Source organism: Sapajus apella, unplaced genomic scaffold, assembly GCF_009761245.1.
Source record: "Sapajus apella isolate SASKATOON/1434 unplaced genomic scaffold, GSC_monkey_1.0 scaffold81, whole genome shotgun sequence".
In the NCBI taxonomy this organism is placed as follows: domain Eukaryota; kingdom Metazoa; phylum Chordata; class Mammalia; order Primates; family Cebidae; genus Sapajus; species Sapajus apella.
The window spans coordinates 3,757,708-3,779,276 of record NW_022437021.1 but is presented as its reverse complement, the minus strand read 5'-3'; the positions used below and the strand labels follow the sequence as shown (position 1 = coordinate 3,779,276).

General features: G+C 35.6%; 1 protein-coding gene and 1 long non-coding RNA gene across 2 annotated transcripts in view; one reads left to right on the top strand and one right to left on the bottom strand.

The window, feature by feature from the left end:
- The window catches only part of VPS50 (VPS50 subunit of EARP/GARPII complex), a 127,797-nt gene extending 110,675 nt beyond the window's left edge, over positions 1–17,122 (top strand). The window contains exons 23-28 of the mRNA XM_032252955.1: positions 6,742–6,890; positions 7,946–8,042; positions 9,091–9,249; positions 11,562–11,683; positions 13,808–13,997; positions 16,258–17,122. Coding sequence (XP_032108846.1) covers positions 6,742–6,890; positions 7,946–8,042; positions 9,091–9,249; positions 11,562–11,683; positions 13,808–13,997; positions 16,258–16,377 — 837 coding nt within the window. The 3' untranslated portion in view covers positions 16,378–17,122. The remainder of the gene's footprint in view (positions 1–6,741; positions 6,891–7,945; positions 8,043–9,090; positions 9,250–11,561; positions 11,684–13,807; positions 13,998–16,257) is intronic.
- On the bottom strand, positions 9–20,968 carry LOC116533283. Its single transcript, XR_004261186.1, has 3 exons — positions 20,882–20,968; positions 1,927–1,931; positions 9–18 (listed from the first exon to the last, which is right to left on the bottom strand). It is a non-coding gene; the product is annotated as an uncharacterized LOC116533283 (long non-coding RNA).
- Positions 20,969–21,569: the final 601 nt, after the last annotated feature.

The window sequence follows — 21,569 nt, the reverse complement described above, 5'->3', positions numbered from 1 at the left end:
CAGACAGTGTTTGAGATACTTTATAAATGGCTTTGAAATTCAAGGAGAGTTCGGGTTTAATTTGCTGTGTAGTAGGGAGCCTAGTTCTTGATGGTTGTCACAGGATAAAATGCATGTTTTAAGAAGATAGGTTAGACAGCAACACAGGGTTGGCCTATAGTGTTTCAACTAACGCAAGCATTTAACATGAGAAAAACTTTTTTCCTGTGGTTGGTCACTGTAGCCAGTAATTTATGTTGTTCAGATGTTTCTCTGCATCTACCTTAATCCCAGGCTTCTCTGAATTTTCCTTTATTCCTTCAACCTAACGCAAACAAGCAATCATTTTCTTCCTTTTTCATAAGCTCTATATTATGTGCATACTTCTGTTATTGAAGCTTTTATAAAACCATGATTATTAATTCTTTTAAGAAATTCTTATTGCAACAATTGTTATATGAGAGGCATTGTTATAGGGCTGGGAATTCATCAGTGCACAGAAGAGATATTTCCTGTCTTGGAAATTTTATTTTTTTGGAGCAGAAAGACAGACAAATGTATAATATGAGTACTCAGATGAAACTGAAGCAGAGTGATAGGATGGGGATTTTAAACAGAGATGTCAATAAAGTGAGAGAGGCATGTGCTGATATCTCAGGTGAGTGCTGCTTGGGCAGAGGAAATAACTGCTATCCTTCTTTCTTAACATCACATTAAAAAAAAATATAGTCATATCACTTACCTTGGCACATAGCATTGCTTCAGTAAATGTTCATAGAGTAGATGAACATACTCCAGTATCTGAGTTTCTTGTTTCTTGGCTTAACTGGACTTATTTTTCTTGGTTTTGATATTTGTTTAATCCTTGATCTTCAATTTTAGAATCAAGGCTCCTTATTTGGCCCAGCCTTTTTGTTTTTGTTTTTTTGTTTGTTTGTTTGTTTTTAGTCTTTGTTTTGTAAAATCCATCAGCTTTCAGCCCCACTTGCAGTTTTCTGTGTTTCCATTTTTATTCTTCTTATTTGATACTTAAGTATAACCTTGAGTTTGAGATCTTACTCTCCACATCTTAGTCCACAGCTAAAGTTTTTCTTGTTTCTGACTGAAAGCCCCAAGATTGATGGGCCAAATTTTACTACTAGACTCATTCACTCTGGCATTTCTGTGTCATCCCTGCTAGCTACTGTCTTGTGATCATCAAACTCCAGTTCTAGAGTTGACCCTTAAGATGTGAATTTCTGCTTCAGGTTTTGCCACATGGTGTATAATGAATTATTACTCATACCGATAAACATTGGTTTGTTATTTTAGAAAATATATTTGTCATTTACTAGACTTTGCTTGATCTCAGGATTTTTTAAGCTGGTATGTATTAATTTTCTTCAATTCATTAATTTGCATTTACATTGACAGAGTACATTAATTGTAAATTAATCATTTACATTGACAGAATACAGTAATTTCTTCCTGCTCAATACATTCTTTGGCTATTAAAATAATTTATAGCTTAATCAATCTGAAACCAACTAGATTGAAGTAATATTTTTCCTTATATTTCTCTTGCATGTCAGTTAAAATCTTAATAAATACTTTTTGGTAATTTTATTTTCTCCATATAGATATTCTAAGTTTTACTTCTCTTTAAGCTATAAAAGGCAAAATGGAATCACTGTGGTCTTAAAATGGCCACCTGAAATAACTTATCATATACATTCAGTGTAAACTAAAAAAATTTGTTTGTCACATCAAATAAAAGTTTAAGAAAAGCTGTCTAACAGGAAAAGTAAGAAAGGAAGCTGGTATATGTCACAGTGACAGCAGAAATGTGAATTTTTAGTTACCCATTTGGTAATACTAACTAAATTCTTTACTTTAAGACCTTTAGCCAACTTTTTTATTTTGACTGATTTATTGATTTATTTTTGAGACAGAGTCTTGCTCTTTCACCCAGGCTGGAGTGCAGTGGCACGATCTCAGCTTACTGCAACTTCCATCTCCCAGGTTCAAACAATTCTCCTGCCTCAGCCTCCCGAGTAACTGGAATTACAGGTGCCCACCACCATGCCTGGCTGGTTTTTGTATTTTCAGTAGAGATGGGTTCGCCTTGTTGGCCAGGTTGGTCTCAAACTCCTGACCTCAGATTATCCTCCCACCTCAGCCTCCCAAAGTGCTAGAGTTACAGGCATTAGCCATTGTGCCTGGCCCTTTAGCCAACTTTAAATCTTTGACAATAAAAAGTACTTTAAATTTGTCCAGAAAAATTCATAAATATGAACCTTCTTTGGAGTAGTACCTTGGTGGCAGGAAAGGCTAAAAAATGTGACTTTCACCATGAGAATAAAGGTGGTTAAGTTTTCATTTCTCAGTCTTTAAAGGGTTATATCCTTTACTTATTGTACTCATGTAAACTGAAACACCTAGTTTAGGAGCTTTTTAAGTATGCAGTAAGCACATACCATTTATTTATGTCAGCTTGACATTTTCATGACTGTCTCGTTCTCTTCAAGTGTGTTTTTCTAAACATAAACACAGAACTTTAGTTTTTCAGCAAATAATTATCAGAAATTTTATGCCTCAAATGCCATGCATACAACTGAGAACAAAGGAAGATATTTTAATGAAAACCTCTTGAAGTGGGGGCAGCAATTCCAGTGATCTAAAGAACACTTTTGTGAAAGAGCTCCCTGAGTAGAAGGGACCTCAACACATTTGTGTTGGAGGCACTAAGGAGGTAGTTAGGTAAGTACTTTTGGCTCCTCTTGTCATAGAGAGAGAACTGTATTCTCTCAGGCTGTAGATATACCCTCTCCTTGCTTTCCGTTATTTTCTAGAGTTACCTCCCTGTTCTATTCCTAATTAACTAGTTAGTATCTAAAATCAGAGAAACTTACAGTTTTATAAATATGTTGTGTATGTGATATCTAATCAGAAAGAATGAAATGCAAAAGTAACTGCTGTGGTTAAGTGTGTGGTATTCATGGGATCCTTGAGCTATTTTGAGTTTGAGATTGTACAATATTGTTAGAAAGTTCATATTAGATTTAGTTTAATTATAAAATATTTTATAAAGAGAAGTGTTTGATGCTTAGAAGGAGTTTTGTTATACTATTGAAGCATAATCTTCCAAGTTTTTACTCATAGAAGGAAACTTATCTGTGCTTATTTAATCTGTATAGCATTCCTGCATACCTAGTAACTGTCAGCTTCTGCTTGAACATCTCCAGTGTTGTTTTTTGGGAACTCAACCACCCAAAGCAGCCCTTCTTGCCTTAAGTCTGCCTGATAGAAAGTGCTTTGTTATGATGTAGCCAAATATGCTTCTCTCTTGAACTATTTTCTGTTATTTCTATTTCTACCCCTTTTGGACCACTTTGACTGGCCTAGCCATTTTGCACAAGTGAGTCATTTCTTCTCCCTGTTGCTTTATTCGGTTTACATGTTTCAGAGTTTTAGGTCTCCTCACCAGTCTTTGACTTGTTCTGAAATAGGTGTTTACAATGTGAACCAAGAAGAAAATTGAGAGCACTGTAACAGGTATTGGAAGCAGACAGAAAACTAGGAGCTATGTGATGAGGGTGCAGGATGGGATACAAGATAGTTGGATAGCTATCTTTATTACTAATTCATTCGACAAAACATATTGCATGCCTAGGTACTTTGTGGTAGACTGATGGTCCCCAGAGTGGAGGAGGCAGTTAAGGAATAAAGATCTAATTTAACATCAGATTATGTTGAGATCAATGAAGAACTAGGTGAGGACAGAGAGAGAAAGGGTGCAATTTTATTTGGGCAGTTAGAGAAGATCCCTCTGGGAAGGAACACTGAAGCAGATCCCTAAAGGAAATAGGAGAGTGGGTCACCCTTATTCAACAAATGTTTATTTCTTATCTGTTTGTTGAACACTATATATGGTGCCAAGCACTATTATAGGAATTAAAGATATAATTGTAGGGGAAGGTGGGGAAGCCAGACAAAACTCCCTACTTATGCGGAGTTTATTTTCTAGTGGGGGAAGATATTTTGGGGAAAAGTGTTTTAGGCTAGAGTCAGTTATAAACAGGTAATATCATGGCAACAGGTTTAGGTTTTTTCCTAGGAGGAATGGATTGAAGTTTTAAAACCATAGAGTGTTATGATCACATCTCTGAGAAAGTTCACATCACTTTTGTAGAAAAATTGAGCCACTTAACTATGTGGAAACTGGCATAAAAATAGGAGAGGCTAAAGACAGCTCTATTCGTGGACTTTAGAATAGTCCAGTCAAGACTGCTAAGGAGCCTGCAACCTGTTTAAATAACATCAGGAAGGAACAAACAAGAGAGATGTCTGTTTAGGCATGTTTTACTGATTAGATGTGGAAGGTGAGGAAGAAGGGGAGTCATGAATGACTCTTTGGTTCCTTACTTGGTTCTTATCAGTAACTACCAGAATTAAATAGCATAGGCAACCTATTGATGCCAAACAGTATTTGATTTTGTGAATTCTTATATTCCCTTGCTCCCCCCCATGGAGTAGGGTTATTTCCTTTTTAGAGGGAAATGAATAATGGAGATATGACATTGATTAACTTGCATGGTTCCATGATCCTATTTCTCCCTAGAGGAAGCCCAATTATTCCCAAACTAACTTTTAAATGCTAATTGAGTAATTAGAGATTGAAGAGAGATACTGTCTTTAGAAGAAGATGGGAAATAAAAAAAGAACTAGAGAATTAAACCATTTTCTAACTTGAAAGATTTTGTGATTTTTATTTGCATTTTGCTAAATTTATAGGACTAAATTGTACTCCTAGAGACTTATACATTTGATGTCTCATTTATTCATATGGAAAATAATTGGAGATTTGTTACTATAAAGTTGCTTTAAAAAGTAATGTAGCTTTATATTTTGTACACTTTTAGATTTGTTTACATCCAACTTTTGTGCTAAATTTTGAGTGTCTTTTAAAGCTGTTTTATTTGAATTTAAACATTTAGTTGTGCTATCTGCCTGCTTACATGTTCTCACCTTTAAACTCCATAATAGAGATAATCATGGAGTGTTTTCCATACTGAAAGTAGTACGTATACTGCTGGGGCTGTATTATATAATGTTTAGCATCTCTTCTAACTCTGTCATCCTATGATTCAATCAACATTTAAAAACTTTGAGTGGGGGCAGGGGTTAATTGTATTCAGGTTAACTTTAAAAAACATAACAGCACTTTTATACTATGAGCTATTGCTTAACTTACATCGCTTTTATTCTATTTTTTTCTCTTTGTAAATTTATCTTATGGAACTTTTTTCAAAATGTAATGAATGTAGTTTGTGGTCATGTCATTACTGCAAAACTCTATACTTAACCAAAAGTATAATGTCCATTTGTAATTCAAGCTCATTGTTATTAGAAATATATTGGTTATAAAAGTTATTAATAGCCTTCACAGTGAAGTGACTCTAGATTATACTGTCATCAGCGATGTTAAGATTCCTGCAGTGTCACTACCTCTACCTCTCTCCTTTGTGCCCCAGAAAAGAACAATTAGTTCTCTCTTTCTCTAAGGTGTAATGCAGCAACTATTCAAATAACTGTTATGATGATGTCAGTATTCAAAACAGCCTTCTTTTATGTTTGCTGTACAAAGGGAAACTTATTCGCCGAAATGTATCTTTATTGAAATATTTGGAGTTATTGGTAACTCTTGAACTGGCAGTCTTCTGCTACTTTGTCAGCCACTCCAAGTAGGCAGCCTAGCACATCTTTACCCACAATCTCAATATACTTCCACCCTCCTGGAAGAAAAAAGGTAGCCAGTGTGCCAGTGAGTTGAATTTTTTGTTAACTGTTTGCTAAGAGCTTAGAAACAATTGAGTCCCTTGCTATCTACTGAGAAGTTGAGTAAGTGTATCTTTGAAACTCTTCCTTTGCCAACCTGTTTGTTTATATTATAGGATATGTTTTTATAAAGTCCAAGAATGTACATAACTCATATCCAAGGCGCTCCTGGCCTGGCATGAGAATACCTAGAAAAGTAAATTAGTAATGAGAAGATTTCTAGTGACTATATCATCAGGTGAAAGTAAAACTGAGAAATTTGAAGTCTGATGAGTTATCCTGACCACAAATTAGACTGCGTCACTCCTGTTGACTACATGGCTATGTACCTGAATCCATAGTTCTCTCCTGGATGGTGCTGAAGGGACCAGCACCCCCTGCTTCCCGGGTATCCCTTTCCTTTGTTCACATTGACTGTCTTCCTTCTTATCAGTAGTCTGTCCCCAGACATATACAGTACAGTTGGCTCTTTTCCAGTTTATAACTTCATTCTAGTTCTGCCTTTTTGAGATGATATACCAAGGTAACCTTGATTAAAATTTGGGTGTGAGATGGTTAATCAAACCATAATTTTGGATTTTATCGGTGTGGTTCTCAAGGGGTAATCATATTTCTCTCATTAACAAGTTCTTGAGGCCCATCTCAGTATTGTCTCTATGAAACATCTGTCAATTCATAAAGAGTCCTTGTGTTGGCAGACTTTAGGTCATGCACAGATGGTGGCATATAGAGTTGGATGATATTATATAGGCTTATTCTCACTTAGGATTAAAAAGGAGGTTCCAATAGTTACAAAACATGAAAGCAGGATAAAAAGAACTGAAACTAAATGTAATTAATGTATGCCCCAAGAGTATTTTAATTGTAGTTCTATTTTTGTCAAAATCAGGTAGTTTATTACTGTTAGATTTGCTATTCCAGGTTGTATGTGTATTCTATTTTCAGGAAGTTTCAGCTGATCCTACTGCCACGCTCACAGCAGCAGAAGAAAGAAAGGAGAAGGTGCCAAGTCCACACCTCAGTCACTTAGTGGTTTTGACATCTGGGGATACACTGTATGGGTTGGCAGAAAGAGTGGTAGCCACGGAATCCTTGTAAGTTGTTCAGAACAGTTGCACTGCCATTAAATATTTAAGAAAGTTTATGAAAGTAAGCATTGTTTAATTAGACTTCTAATTAGCTGCATACATCTACGACTTCTAGATATCACTTATATGTTTCTGAGAAGTATATTCTAACACAGATTACCAGTTGATTTTTTAAACTGCATGGTTGGTTTTCAGTTATAGAAATGGAGAGAAGGAAACCTTTTAATTTTCAGTCTTTAACAACATGATCCTTGCTTTAAGTACAACTTTAAAAAGCATTATACTATGCTTCATATTTTCCCAGAGAAAATGATTCATGATCCCAGAGAAGCTGTATTTACAGTGTCAGTTTAGTGTTAAGTGTAGTTGACCCTTGATATCAATAAGAATGTTTCCTGGCCTTTATAAATCCCCAAAGTTATTAATACAGTTAATGCATATGACTTCTTCTACAATTCTATAAAATGTAGTCCAATATAACCTAAGAGTTTTTGCATTAATAACAAAAAAACAGAAAAAGACAGTGCCCAGTTGCAGTGCATCTGCAGGCAGTAGTTCAGGCTCCTTCACCAGCCCAATGACTCCCATTCCTGAACCCAGCCTCCAGTACTTGTCATTCATTTGTAATACTCAGCCAAGTTACAGTTTGTTGCCTGTTAGGAATGTTCAGGTTACTTCTGAAAAGTGTCAGATGTTAAATCTGAGCTTTCAAGAGTCTGTAATTAAATCCTTTAAAAAATACCCTTGTATTCTTTTTCAACCTGGGCTCACATCTTACAGTTGAAGTACATGACTCTACACCTCATCGTAACTTGCTTGGCTCCTTTGAAGTTGCTCTTCTTTTACCTCAACTTCCATTTAGTCATAAACTCAGCATTATTTATTGTTTAGATTGTAAATGAACATGTCAAATGGTAGTACGGAGTCATTCACTAAAGTGAAAAGTAATTTTAATTGTTAAAAGTTTTGCTCAGAAATGTTAAAAAATACTTATACAAAAACGTGACAGGCTCTAAATCCCACACAGTTTGTTTACACAGTGGGTTATTTATTTCCTTTAGGGTATTCTTGGCTGAACAGTTTGAGTTCCTTCAGCCACATCTGGATGCTGTGATGCCTGCAGTCAAAAAGCCCTTTCTTCAGCAGTTTTATTCTCAGGTCAGAGATGGTCTTGTATGTCATTTCAACTGTGAGCAAGATAGGACTGTCACAGATTATTTACATTTTTTGTTTTTAAACTATAAGTTAGTCTTCAAAGCCCAGGAGAGCCAGATAGAATATTCATTTATTCACTCATGAGTTCCTGCATTACATACATAATATTGAGTAGCTCATGTAACTTTTAGACTAATGAGAGAGAGAACACCAGTTAAAACTATTAAAATAAAGCATGATAAGTGCTGTGGTAAGGGGAAAGTGCCATGACAATGTTTTTAACCCAGACTGAAGGAGAGAGGCTCTGGGTGGGAGAAGGTCATCTAGAAAGGCTGTCTAGAGGAAGTAATGTTTAAACTGGACCGGCAAGGTAGAGAGGATGAATGAGGGATGGATCCCAGACAGGGAATGGCATGTGTGAAGACCTGAAGGTGAGAAAGAGCATAGTGTGTGCCAGCAGCTGAGGAAAGCTCAGCTTGTTAGAGCAGGGAGGGGGGCTGGGGATGAAAAAGATGGCTGGGGCAATCCGCAGGGGCCACTACCATATAAAGCACCCCGCTTCAGGAGTTGGACTTTTATTTGGAGGGCATGGAGGCTCCTGGAGGGTTTGAAACAGGTGAGTGGCATGGTCAGGTGTGTGTTTTAGAAATGCAAAGAAAAGATTGTAGATGGCAGTCCTGGAGACAGATAAACTCATTTGAAGGCTGCTACAGTATTGCAGGGGAGAGATGATGGAATCCTGACATCATATAGTGGGAGTGGAAATGGAGAGAAATGGAAGAATATGAGAAGTAATTGCTAGGCTCCATGAAAAGCTCTAGTTCTTTTACAGTTGCAATGTCAATGGCCTCAAGTTTATTGAATGTCTCCAAATTATGTTTTGAGTAAGGCCTTTGCCCTCACTCAAATATTTAAAATATTTTCATAATTTAAATCTCCAAATATATAGTGTTTTATTTTCAGATATGTATACTGGAAATGGGCAAATATTCTTTATCAATATGATACTTTTAGAAAATAATTGTTTTCATTTCTGTGAAATTTATTTCAGACAGTCTCAACTGCCAGTGAACTACGCAAACCAATTTACTGGATTGTAGCTGGTAAAGCCATTGATTATGAACAGATGCTGCTCCTAATGGCTAATGTGAAATGGGATGTAAAAGAAATTATGTCACAGCACAACGTATATGTAGATGCACTGTTAAAGGCAAGTGTTCTGGGAAATACCTTTGCTAAAGATCAGTCCACTAAGAGAAGTGTTCTTTTATTGCAGTGGCTCTAAAATATAAGATTATAGTTATTACCACATTTCTAGCATTGTGGTATTAAAGCCCCTGAATTGAAATAGGCTTACTTTCTGAATTTGTCTTCTATTAGATCTAAGAATACGTCATAGATTTTTTGGCTTTGATCACTAATTTCCCATTTTGAGTTGTATGTTGTGGCTGACTTTCATATTATATAATCTCAGTAGCCATCCCTATAATGACAAGAAGATAGTTCTGTTTAATTAGAAATGATTTCTGTAGTTTAGCATAATATTCATTAGCAAGAGACCATGCCTCTGATTATTCCGAGTAGAAATCACACTACTTTTGCAGTGTGTGGTACAAACAGCCCTTTGCAACCAGTGACCTGTGTTCATAAGTTTCCTGGAAAGAATTGTGGTTCTTTTTTTTTTCATTTATGCATGAATAGATAGCTGTAGATCCCCTGACATGTGTCACACACTGATAGAAGTCCTGGGAGTATAGCTGTAAATTCAGGAACTTATGTGCCCTCAAGGAATTTACATTCCAGGTCAGAGATAGCAGTAAACAGATAAATTGAGATAAAATGTCAGATGATGAATAATGCTGTGAAAAAAACCAAGATCATGTGAAGAGTGAGAGAGAATGCCAGGATGTGGGTGGAAGAGGAATACCATGTATTTGTGGTGCTCAGAGAAGGACCCTGATGAGGTGAGACTGGAGATGAGGCCTGAGGGATTAAGGAAATAAGCTGTGGAAAGAGCATCTGAGAAAATGAAAGCAACTTTAAGAAAAAAATTTGTTTTCATTTTTGTCAATGAAAAGAAAATTGTCCCTTTATAAACTCCTTTTCTTACCTGCTTAGATCAAGTCAACAAACAAGAGCTTAGGACATCTGAGAACCAGTGAACAGAGTCATAGATTTAACATGGAGATGGTAATGGAGTTCTTCAGTCACCCAACTCCCTGCAATTTATGGTCCTCTTCTGGGAGGCCTAGTTTGAGAATTCCTTATCTAAAATGCTTGGGGCCAGAAGCATTTTTGGACTCTAGATTTTTTTCCTGTTTGGGAATATTTGCATTATACCTACTGGTTGAGCATCCCAAATCTGCAAATCCCAAATCAGAGTTCTGAAATGCTTCAATGAGCAATGCCTTTGAGTGTCATGCTGGAGCTCAAGAAGTATGTATTCATACTGTGTGTATTAGAAAAGGTGAACACATGTTAGTCTTGTTAAATATTGTGTAGCTTCTCTATTCAGGTAACTATAAAGAAAAAATCTCATTTTAAGGCTTCTTATATTTGAAATATACTGCCAGGGAAGAGTCAACAGCATTTACTTCCATAAATGAGTATATTTACATAGTAATAGTCCAAAGAGACCAAAAACACATTCACTGAAGGCTAAGCCTTCAGCTGTTCCCATCTTATTATTCGAGTTGTCTGTTTAGTACGATCATGTCATAAAAGTTAGTAAAAATATTTAGTTTTTCTGTAGGTAATAGAATCTATTTTATGTTTCATTTTTTCTTTGGTACTAAAAATTTGCAGTTAGAATATGATTTTTTAATCATTTGGTATTCAGGTTGAGCATCCCAAATTTGAAAATCCAATATTGGAAATACTCCAGAAGCTAAGACTTCTTGAGCTCCAGCATGACACTCAAAGGAATTGCTCATTGAAGCATTTCAGAACTCTGATTTGGGATTTGCAGATTTGGGATGCTCAACCAGTAGGTATAATGCAAATATTCCGAAACAGGAAAAAAATCTAAAGTCCAAAAATACTTCTGGCCCCAAGCATTTTAGATAAGGAATTCTCAACCCATATAATTATTTATTTTTAAAAAATGTTTAGGAAATATGATTATTTATTAGATTGCACTCTGGGGTGTATAGCTACAAATTACAAATAGTTCTGAACCGAAAGCATATCAAACCATGTTTTTAAACCTGGGTTTCTTGAAGATATTTTTAAAGCCAAATTAGGTCATTCAGCCCTATTAATCTATACTGACAACCATAGGAAACTTTTGAGACATTTCGACATTGTTATCATTGTTTAATCAGTTAATGACACTTACTTCTTTTGCAATAAAATGCAGTATACTCTGTATTATAATATAACCTACTCAAACTATTGCATATATGTTTTTAAGATCCTCACACTATTCTGAGTTTCTAAATCTTTATTATTTAAACTGTTTTTATGGGCAAGCATTGTGGCATTTTAATGATATTCACAAATGGCTACTATTTATCTTCTTAGGAATTTGAGCAGTTTAACAGGAGGCTAAATGAAGTTTCTAAGAGAGTTCGAATACCCTTGCCTGTGTCTAATATACTTTGGGAACACTGTATACGATTGGCTAATAGAACTATTGTAGAAGGGTAAGTTTTTCATGAAATCATTATTTGTTTCTTAGATGACAAATTGTAATACATGAATAACATATGGTATCACTAATGATTGGAGAGAATAAATAGAAATAATGGTAACTAGCAGACAAGTTTGAGATAAAATTAGAGAAGAAATCTTAGACCCCACTGTTTCTGTTTCTGTCTCTGCTTTCTTTTCTTGCTGGTGGCATGGAACCAGCTAGTAGATGAGTGAGGAATACAGAATCTAATGGTTATCTGAAAGTTAAGCTAATAATTATTATTCCTTAATAATAAAATTATGACGATGATGATGGTATATCTAACATTTTTTGAGCATTAACTATGTGTTATTTAGTGAACCAGACATTTCACAGGATTATATCATCAAACCTGAAATAACTTTTCTTTGGTAGGTAATATGATTCTATTTCATCAGTGAGAAAACCTAGGCTCAGAAAACTGAGGGTAAAGAGGTTAGGTAACTCATCTAAGTTCACCTAGTTTTTAAAGACATATTTACTCCTGATTTCTCTTTCTTTTTCTTTTTTTTTGAGATGGAGTCTTGCTCTGTTGCCCAGACTGGAGTGCAGTGGTGTGATCTGGGCTCACTGCAGCCTCTGCCTTCTGGGCTTAAGCAATTCTTGTGCCTCAGCCTCCTGAGTAGCTGAGAATACAGGTGTGCGCCACCATGCCTGCTAATTTTTTGTATTTTTAGTAGAGATGGGATTCCATCATGTTGGCCAAGCTGTTCTTGAACTCCTGCTCTCAAGTTGATCTGTCCACCTCAGCCTCCCAAAGTGCTGGGATTACAGGTGTGAGCCACCATGCCCATTTGTACTCCTGGTTTCTGATGGCAAAATCAGCCCTCATAACACTTATATCATCATTAATAATCACCATCATATCATTGTAAATTGTATAAATCTTTCATGTATTGAAGTTATAGGTCTAGTAATAGTAATTTTCCCTCTTACTCAGAGACCATGCTTACTCTGCCCATAACATCAAGGATACAAATAAGAATCAGTAATACATCTGAAATATCCCTGAAAAGCAAACAGCTATTTCAAAGACTCTGCACGGTGCACTAGAATTGCACATCAACTGAATTTTGACACTATCATTTGTCTGGTTTTTCCTGTGCTCTCATTTTTTTATACAAAAGAATGAATTAGTAAGTGGTAAGGTAACAGTGACAAGTTGACAACATTCGTGGCACTCTGTATTGAAACCAACAGTGCTATGAATTATAAAACAGTTCTGTGTCAACAATCACGAATGAAGAGTATTTTAAATAAATTTTGTTTAATAAAGTAGAAATATGAATAATATATGTAATATTTCTGTATAAAATGCTCTTTGTTTTTAAAAAAGCTTGGTCACTTTAAATAAAATAAGCTTTCATTTTCTTGCAATGAAATGCAAGAATTTTCCTTAGGATAAGTGCCTCATTCCCTACGGTTAAATTTTCTATGTTCTGTATGATTGATTAAAGGAATGAAACACTGACTTAGAGAATAATAAAGTGATATACTGTTAGGGTTAGTATATTTGTTTTTATTACTAGTTTACCTTGAAACACACTGTGTTTCAGTAGTGTAGAATGTTAGGATAACTCTACAAACTTTTTGTCATGTGAAATACGTATATACTTTCTATGCTTGATTTTTACACATTACGTTTTCAAAGTGTTCATGGGAGAATTGTTTGTTTCTTTTGCATTGAATACTTACAATATTGAACAGTTTTATAAAACTAAGATTACTTTGTAGTATTCAAAGCTTAGTTTTATAAAGTAACTGTTGGCAGCCAGATCAACTGGAATACCAGCTTAACTTTCTTGCAGACAATTATGTTAATTGAATATAGAAACCTGTCGTCTGTAGAACAACAAAGAGCCTTGAACTCATTTGATCTCTTTGCAGATGAGAAAACTGAGGCCCACATAGGTAAAATGACAGGGCACAAACACAACCCGGTCTTTCTGACTCAAGGCTTATCTTCTCCATTTCCTGTAATCCTCTTATTTCTGGGGAATCTATTCAAATATAGGTTAGAGAAAACTTCAAATACCTGACAGTTTTTTGTTTCTAATTATCCTATCATGTATTTTTTTATTGTTTTGCATCTTAGATATGCCAATGTCAAGAAGTGCAGTAATGAGGGTCGTGCCTTGATGCAATTGGATTTTCAACAGTTTTTAATGAAACTTGAAAAACTAACAGATATTAGACCCATTCCTGATAAAGAATTTGTGGAGACTTATATTAAAGCCTACTACCTAACTGAGAATGACATGGAACGCTGGATCAAAGAGCACAGGGTGAGAGCTGGAAAACAGTTAATTAAGTTTTTATTCCTTTTTCTTTGTGCTGTTCTTGTCAGGTATGTTATTTAATTCAAAATCATGAGAGTAAAATAGAAAGAAATATTTGCTGTTTTAATACAAATTATTTAGGTCATTCTTTACGATATTCAGATTAAGGGCACTGTATCTAAGCAGTGCCCTTTGACTTATCAAACCTTTTTCAGCCCTTTGTGAACTGTTACTGTAATCACCTAGAAATACAGCCAAAGTCAGAACATTACCTGTATTTTTCCTGCAACTGTATTATAGGAAAAGGCTGAAGCTGATAAATACTAAGACAGATTAAATACAGAAACCATGAAATGATTCATAAGCCATAATCTATTATGTAACTTAAAACTTCTCATACAAACCTTCTGGTACTTCTCAACAGTGAAGTGGTAACATCCTACACACTGACATGTTTTAGTGATGATTGGAGACATTAATATTTAAATGGCTAAATTTAACTTGCATCTTACATTAGATTTTACCTTTAATATAGATTCTTCTTTTATATGACTGTATAGATAAAGAAAAATACTATTGTTATGTAGGATGCCAAATTTTTGACACAGTTCAACTCAGTGTGCTTGGTATGGGAAGTTTTTCTGTTTATGGCACATGTTAAAATCATCACCAAATCCTCATTGCTTTAATAACCTAGGGTTCACATTTACTTAACCTATGAACATCATGAGTAAAAGCCAAATCAACTTTTATTTCATTTGGCTAAGAAAATAAAGAATTATTTGTATTTGTATAAACCTGCTCAGGCTCATCCTTTCTGGTTTCAACACTGTAAAGAGATAAAGTGAACATTAGCCTAGAGCATTCACGTTGGCCTGAATTTTGTGTGAATGTTCCCACTCTTAGTCAGTTTTGGATCTTTAGAAGCAAAGCAGGAATGTGCATGTTATTTTAAATGAGTTTGGCCAATAAACCAGATTGAGAAAACCTTCACCACGTTTAGCCCCACTGACATTTGAGAACTGAAATGTTAAACCTAGATGCAGATGGACTGCTGAATGCTGCTAGAATCCATTTAGTAAAGTAAGCTGTCAACACTTCTGGGTTGGTACTGAGGAAAGGATTTGGGAAAAGAGTACAAAGTAGCTGGGGAGAAAAGGCACAGCTCTAAATACACATTATTTGAGGCAAAAATGATGCCCATTTTTGGATTTCCTCTTTTAATACAGTGGAATGATTTTTTTTTTAGCTTAATACTTTGAAAGAGCTTTAACTGATTGATATTTGTAATTCAGTGACATTTTCCCAGCAGCAGCAGGGACTCTTTCCTGTCTTTGAAGGAAACTCCCCACAATGATGAGTCCAGTGATCACTGACGGTGGATCCTTACTGAGTGCTGAATGGTTAAATAAGATTACTTTACCAAGTAGGGACAGGTGCTCTCAGAGATCAGGTATACAAACTGAGCAGTTTGCTAGATTTTTTAAAATCAGTTATTTCTCCTTTTCTGAAATTGTACAATCTTTATTTAGTGGTTACCTTCAATGAAGACAGGTTTTCCTTTCTTATTTGATAATAGTACACAGCTGTCTTTCCCTATCTGAACTGTTGCTGTTCAACCTCCAGTACCAAATCAATCGACAGAAATTTATGATGAATCCCTGTTTATTCTCATCCTAGCAATTCAGTATCTGAAATTCAGGAACAGACAGATTTGGATAGCAAAAGATACTCGTACTCTTAATGTTATTTGCAGATCCCAATTACAATTAAAAGAACTCACTTTCTGATCCTTGTTACCTTATTCATTTGTTGTATCTTAGAAGAGTTCTTCTGTTGTTGAAGATTTTTTTTTTAACTGAAGTGTTGATAAAACGTACAGTGCCAGAAAAATACTTCCATCAGTAGCATTTTAAAAATTTGAAATGTCAGTGTATTTTGATAACACAATAACGAAGACTATCACAGAAACAAGTATAAATTGTGATCGTCAAAGTAATAAGCATATGCATGTCAGAGTAACTTTGCTGTATTGAAACAGATTCTAGTGTTTACTGTTTCAAATGTGTGCTATAGTATCCTTATTCTCTCCTATTACAGCTCAGTAAACAATTTGTTTTCCAGGTCCCAACTGTAATTTCCACTGCTTTTATTGGTTTATAGTGCTAACTATCCACTGCACCTGAATATCCACTTGTTCTTTTGTTGCCCTGATAAAATATATTCCTTTTAGGGTACTAAATTTGGATCTTTCTTCTTTGAGCAGGAATATTCAACGAAGCAGCTGACCAATCTGGTGAATGTTTGCCTGGGATCCCATATCAATAAGAAAGCAAGACAAAAACTTCTAGCAGCTATAGATGATATAGACAGACCTAAAAGATAATGAACACAGCTCTTTTTCCTCAATGGCATTGATCCTCTCTCAAAATATACGACCTGAAAGCCAGTTTTTTATGCACTTCTGATAACTATCTGCTAAGAAGACTTTGTGCATGGTTTATTCGACTGGAAAGTGGAAAACATTGAAATGTGTGTGATGTTCTCTTGACTTTTATATGCTGTGGTCTCTTCAACTTTTGGTCTCATTTGTTGTAATCTGAAATGATACTGTTGCCTTGTTATAACAATGGTTATGTGACTACAGATAGACATTTACAGAAGAATGTACCATAAGTATATAATTAGAAGAACAGTGGCTTAATATATCTATGGGAAGTTTATGGAGAATGAAGTTGGCATTTTTCTACCCACTGAGCTTGGTTCTTAATAAGCATATGAGGGTGAATGTGTAGTATCTCCTAATTATGAGGACTGCATGAGAATTTAAAAGTACATGTAAGTAAAATAGTTGAAAAATCAGTATGTTCTCTGTTTTTAAAATGTCAAAGTTTATGTCAGGGTTAATTTAGTTATAACAAAGTCATCATAAATGATGAAATTTAATAAATATAGTATGATCAGCCTATGTGAGACTACGTTTTGATTTTTTGTGTGGCATGCAGATATCATAAAACTATAGTGCAGTTTTTAGCGTGTTTTAATTGCATTCTGAAACCAATGGTGAAAAGTAATTTCACTGAGTGTACCTTTTCAATGCCTGAGTAGCATAAAGGATCTTAATTATGAGATTTTCTTTTATCTTTCTTTATAAAATATGGGATTTTTTTGGTTGAAAGTTTTGGTGTCTTTAATTTCAGATTTTGCCTTAGAACAGCAAAACCTAGGTTGACTGACTCAGGAAACAGTTGTCTGCTAGTCAAGCATAAATGTATAGTCATATGTTCACTCTTCTTAAATACCTGCTTTTGTAAAAGAAATGTAAAATAATTTCAGTCTAGCCAATGATGAACTCTAGAATCCACTTAGTGAGTATGTGCTGTTCCTCTAAACTTTGCCCTGAAGCCAGGGATCTTCTCCTAATATATGTGACATGAAAATCCATGTTCCATGTACTCTAATTAACTATCTGATAAGGAATTTTGTATGTATTCTTTCTGACTGGGGAGTGGAAAACATCTAAGCTTGTGTGGTGTTGGTTCAATAATTGCCATGCATGACCTGTAAGAGCAGCAGCTCACAGAATCCTAAAGAATCACATGAGAAACAGGCCTTGTGTCTTGTGAGTCTTCTCAGACCTAAGGTGGTAAAGTAGATGGCACAGGATGGCATGTGATCAAGCATGGAGGTGATAAGGAAACAACTGCTACTCTATGCCCATCATTTCCTATGCATGTCTGTAACGGCACAGTGTAATGTGAAGCACTTTCAGAATATGTTTATGTGTGTTTGTATGCTGAGTGTGTTCTTTTCATCCTCTCACTTCACAGTTCATTTACTGTCAATTTAAAACTTTCCTCTTGTAAAAAGGTATGAGTTTGGTGCCATTATGATCTACTTGTGGCACTAGATTATGTACTTGTGAAGTAGATTCTGCCTGTACCCATTATCTATATGCAGCCACTTGAAGAAAAAAACATGAGATAAGCTTGGTCCTTGAGTTTAAATGACATATTTAGCTGGGCACATAAAGAGCTAGTCAATCTTTTTTTTATTTTTCAATTGATGACTGGGGAGTGGAAAACATCTAAGCTTGTGTGGTGTTGGTTCAATAATTGCTGCTTATTTTTCCTTTCTACGTGGATTTTATAGTCGGTTTCCTTTATTTTCTACTTTAGTTGGCCCTAGATAATATGAACAGCAATTACCTGCCTGGTAGGGCCCAGTGTTTTCCAAGGTAATAGGAACTGATACAAAATAATTACTCGACCGACCACGCAATTTGACAGACCTTTTAACCTACCCTTACTTTGCTTTCCCCATATTCAAAATAAAATGGTAAATCTTTTTAATGCTTTTTGAAAAAAGACTTTTTTTTTTTGCATTAAAAAGTAGTTTAATAAGTGCTAGCTAGCATCAAAACAGTGACAGATTTGAGTCATGAAATTACCTAAAAACAAGAGTTACCAGACATTTCTCAAATATATAGCAATATTGAATGATAACCATATAGCATTTTGTGAAACTAATTTTAAGATATATGGAATTGAAAAGCTAAGAATACAAATGGAATTATACATGTTCCAAAAACTATATTATCAAAAATTTCTTCTTTTTGGGTCTAAACTTTCCTTAACTTTGACATTTTATAGGAAAGTGGCCTTTAGAATTCAAGATTTTAAGTTGAGATGAGAGCATGGTAAATTAGAATTTCCAGAGAAAGAATGATTCTATTCTACAAATACATTATCTTGCATTTAAAAATGCTAGGGAGATACAAAGCCATTCAAATGAACTAGTTTGCTTTGGTTTATAGAACCAACAGAGATGTTGCAAGTTCACTTTAACTAATAAACTCATTTACACAACTTAAGAAATGAATTTCTCTTGAAACCAGGGCCATATGGTATTTTATCATATCCTAAAATAGAATTTTTTTGGAAATTTCTATTTAGTTGAGTGCTAAAGTGAAACTTTGTTAAATAGCTTTTTCTTTACTCAGTGAAACGTAGTAAAAGGCTTGTAATTCAATTTGCTTTGTAAGCATAGTTATCTTTTGTAATAAAAAATTAGATCTGAAGATGAATTGATGAATACAAGTTGTGCTCAAAGCACATAGTAGAACAGGGTGGGGGGATTTCCGTGTGTGTGTGTGTGTGTGTGTGTGTGTGTGTGTGTGTGTGTGTGTTTGTGTATATATATATATATATATATTCCCTGGAGTAATTGTTATTCAGATTTGTGATTAACAAAATGATATTTAGCTTCTGACAATGATTAATGACAAAAGAATTATTAATACTCTGGTGTAATCTTTGTAAATGTTACGACTGGTGCAGCTTTCTATAGATTTTTTCTTATTGTGGAAAATATTTGTTCAATTCCTATCATCCACAGATTTGTAAAGGCCATGAAAAAGTTTAAGTTGCACAGCTCTCACAAGGACAAAACTGTGTCAGATTTATATAAAAGAGAACTATTAGCTGTTTCAGAATGAATGGAGAAAAATAATTCATTCTCTTTGATATGCTTTTCTTGATTGGCACATCCTTTTTGAATATTGCTAAGTATACCTGGATCATTTTCTTCAACTTGTAAACAAAACCACCACTAAATATTTTCCTTTACTTAGAAGGATCCCTTTGGAATTTTGGTAATTTATTGATATGATTAATATAGAACTCTTTTTGGTCTGTTTTTGAGTAAAAAAACATTTTTATAAGTTAATTTAGACATCACTGTTTGATTCCAAGACTGAGAAGACTTGGCCCTGCTCAGGATTTCCAGGTTTGCCCTGTAGGTATTTTTTCACACTGAGCTGAGTCTTTCCATCCAGGAAAGGGATTTTCTTGATCAGCAGTTTTTGTTTTACTCCATTCCTTCCCAATCCTTGCTTGGTCTCTTCATTCTGCTATCAGTACCAAAAGGATTTCTGCTTTAAAGAAAAGGCATTTCCATAATGTGGGCATTTTAAGTCAGCTACACCAAATAGCAAGCATGCTAATCTTTACCCAAAAAGAAAGGACGTTATAGTCAAGGTTTCCATTTTGACACTGCTCAATACTAGGAAGAACCCACACTAAAGCTTAGTGACACCATCAGGTAACCACTGGGAGACCATTTTTGCTGGCTACCTGCTATCTGCCTTCCCTTACTTCTGTCATCCCTGCTTTCCTAATCACAATCCCACCTTTAAGCACCCAACCAAAATAATATCCTTTCTGTGAAACTTAACCTTCTCAAGGAGAGATGCTGTGGAGAAAAATCAATAGGGAATGGTGGTGGTCACGATGGTAGTACAACTTTAACAAGGATGGTGGCAGAAGGCTTCCCTTGGGAGGAAGGGAAGAGGCTTGCCATGCAGATATCTGAGTGAGTGTTGCAGGCTGAGGGAATGGTAAGTGCAAAGGCCCCAGGGTGGAGGCTGCCGTTCAGAGAACAGCAAGGAGGGCAGTGTGGATGGCATAGTAAGCAGGAGTGGGTAACAGAAAGGATGTGGCAGGAGAGGACACATACAGGGAAGGACTTTGGATTTCACTTTCAGATGGAAGCATTTGAAGGGCTGCGAATCAAGTGATGACCTGATTTGTGACTTAGGTTTTACCAAAACCACTCTGTGTGTTTGAGAAAGGGCTATAGAGGGACAACAAGCAAAGCAAGGAAACAAGGTAGAAGCTAAATTTGGTAAACTGTGCGAGGCATGATGGTGGCTAGGATTGCAGTAGCACTGTAGGCTATGGTGAGAGGTGGCCAGATGCTGGGCATATTTTGAAGGTAGAATCAATATGATTGATATTTGAGAAAAGAGTGTGCTTAAAGACTTTATGGAGGAAGTAGAAGTCTTTGGGAAGATTGGATTTGTGAACAAAATCAAGAAAACAGTTTTGGACAGGAAAGTAAGTAGAGGTGTAGGAGAGATGGCTGCACACAAGTCTGGAGTTCAGAGAAGAGGTCAGAGCTGTAGACGTAAATGTGGGAGTCATCAGAATATAATGTAAAACCAAGATTTCTTTAGGAGGCAGAAAACTTACAAACATGGGACAGTAAAAATTTTTTTTAAAGGCACTTCTCTCCATCCCCTTGCCATTGTTACCATGAGAGGTGAGACAGGACCAGGGTATTGTGCTGTAGGGACAGTTTTCTAGAGCAAACATGAGAACAGCTTGCCACCTAGGGATCTACTGAGACCTTTGGACATTGTAACTCCTGTGACTGGGAGGAGAAGCCATCGCTCTTGCAGGAAGATACACTCTGGTGCAGCTTGTCATTCGGGTGACTTAGTGAGTTCCAGGGTCATGTTGTCTCAGAGTGTCTTTCTGCATCGGACACTGGCTGGGCGGTAAAAATGCTCTATTGGATAGGACAGAATCTGTGTGCCCTCAGGGAGCTGAAATCTAGCAGGATAAATACATGTAAGACAAACATTTCATGACATATTGGTGACTATTCCGAAGGAAAATGCTGGGGTAGGGGTTAGGAATGACTTGTGAGAAAGACATTCAAGTGGAGACAGGATGAGTAGGAAACATGCAAGTAAATCAGCAGATGTTATTCGATAATGAGTGACAGGCATTTTGA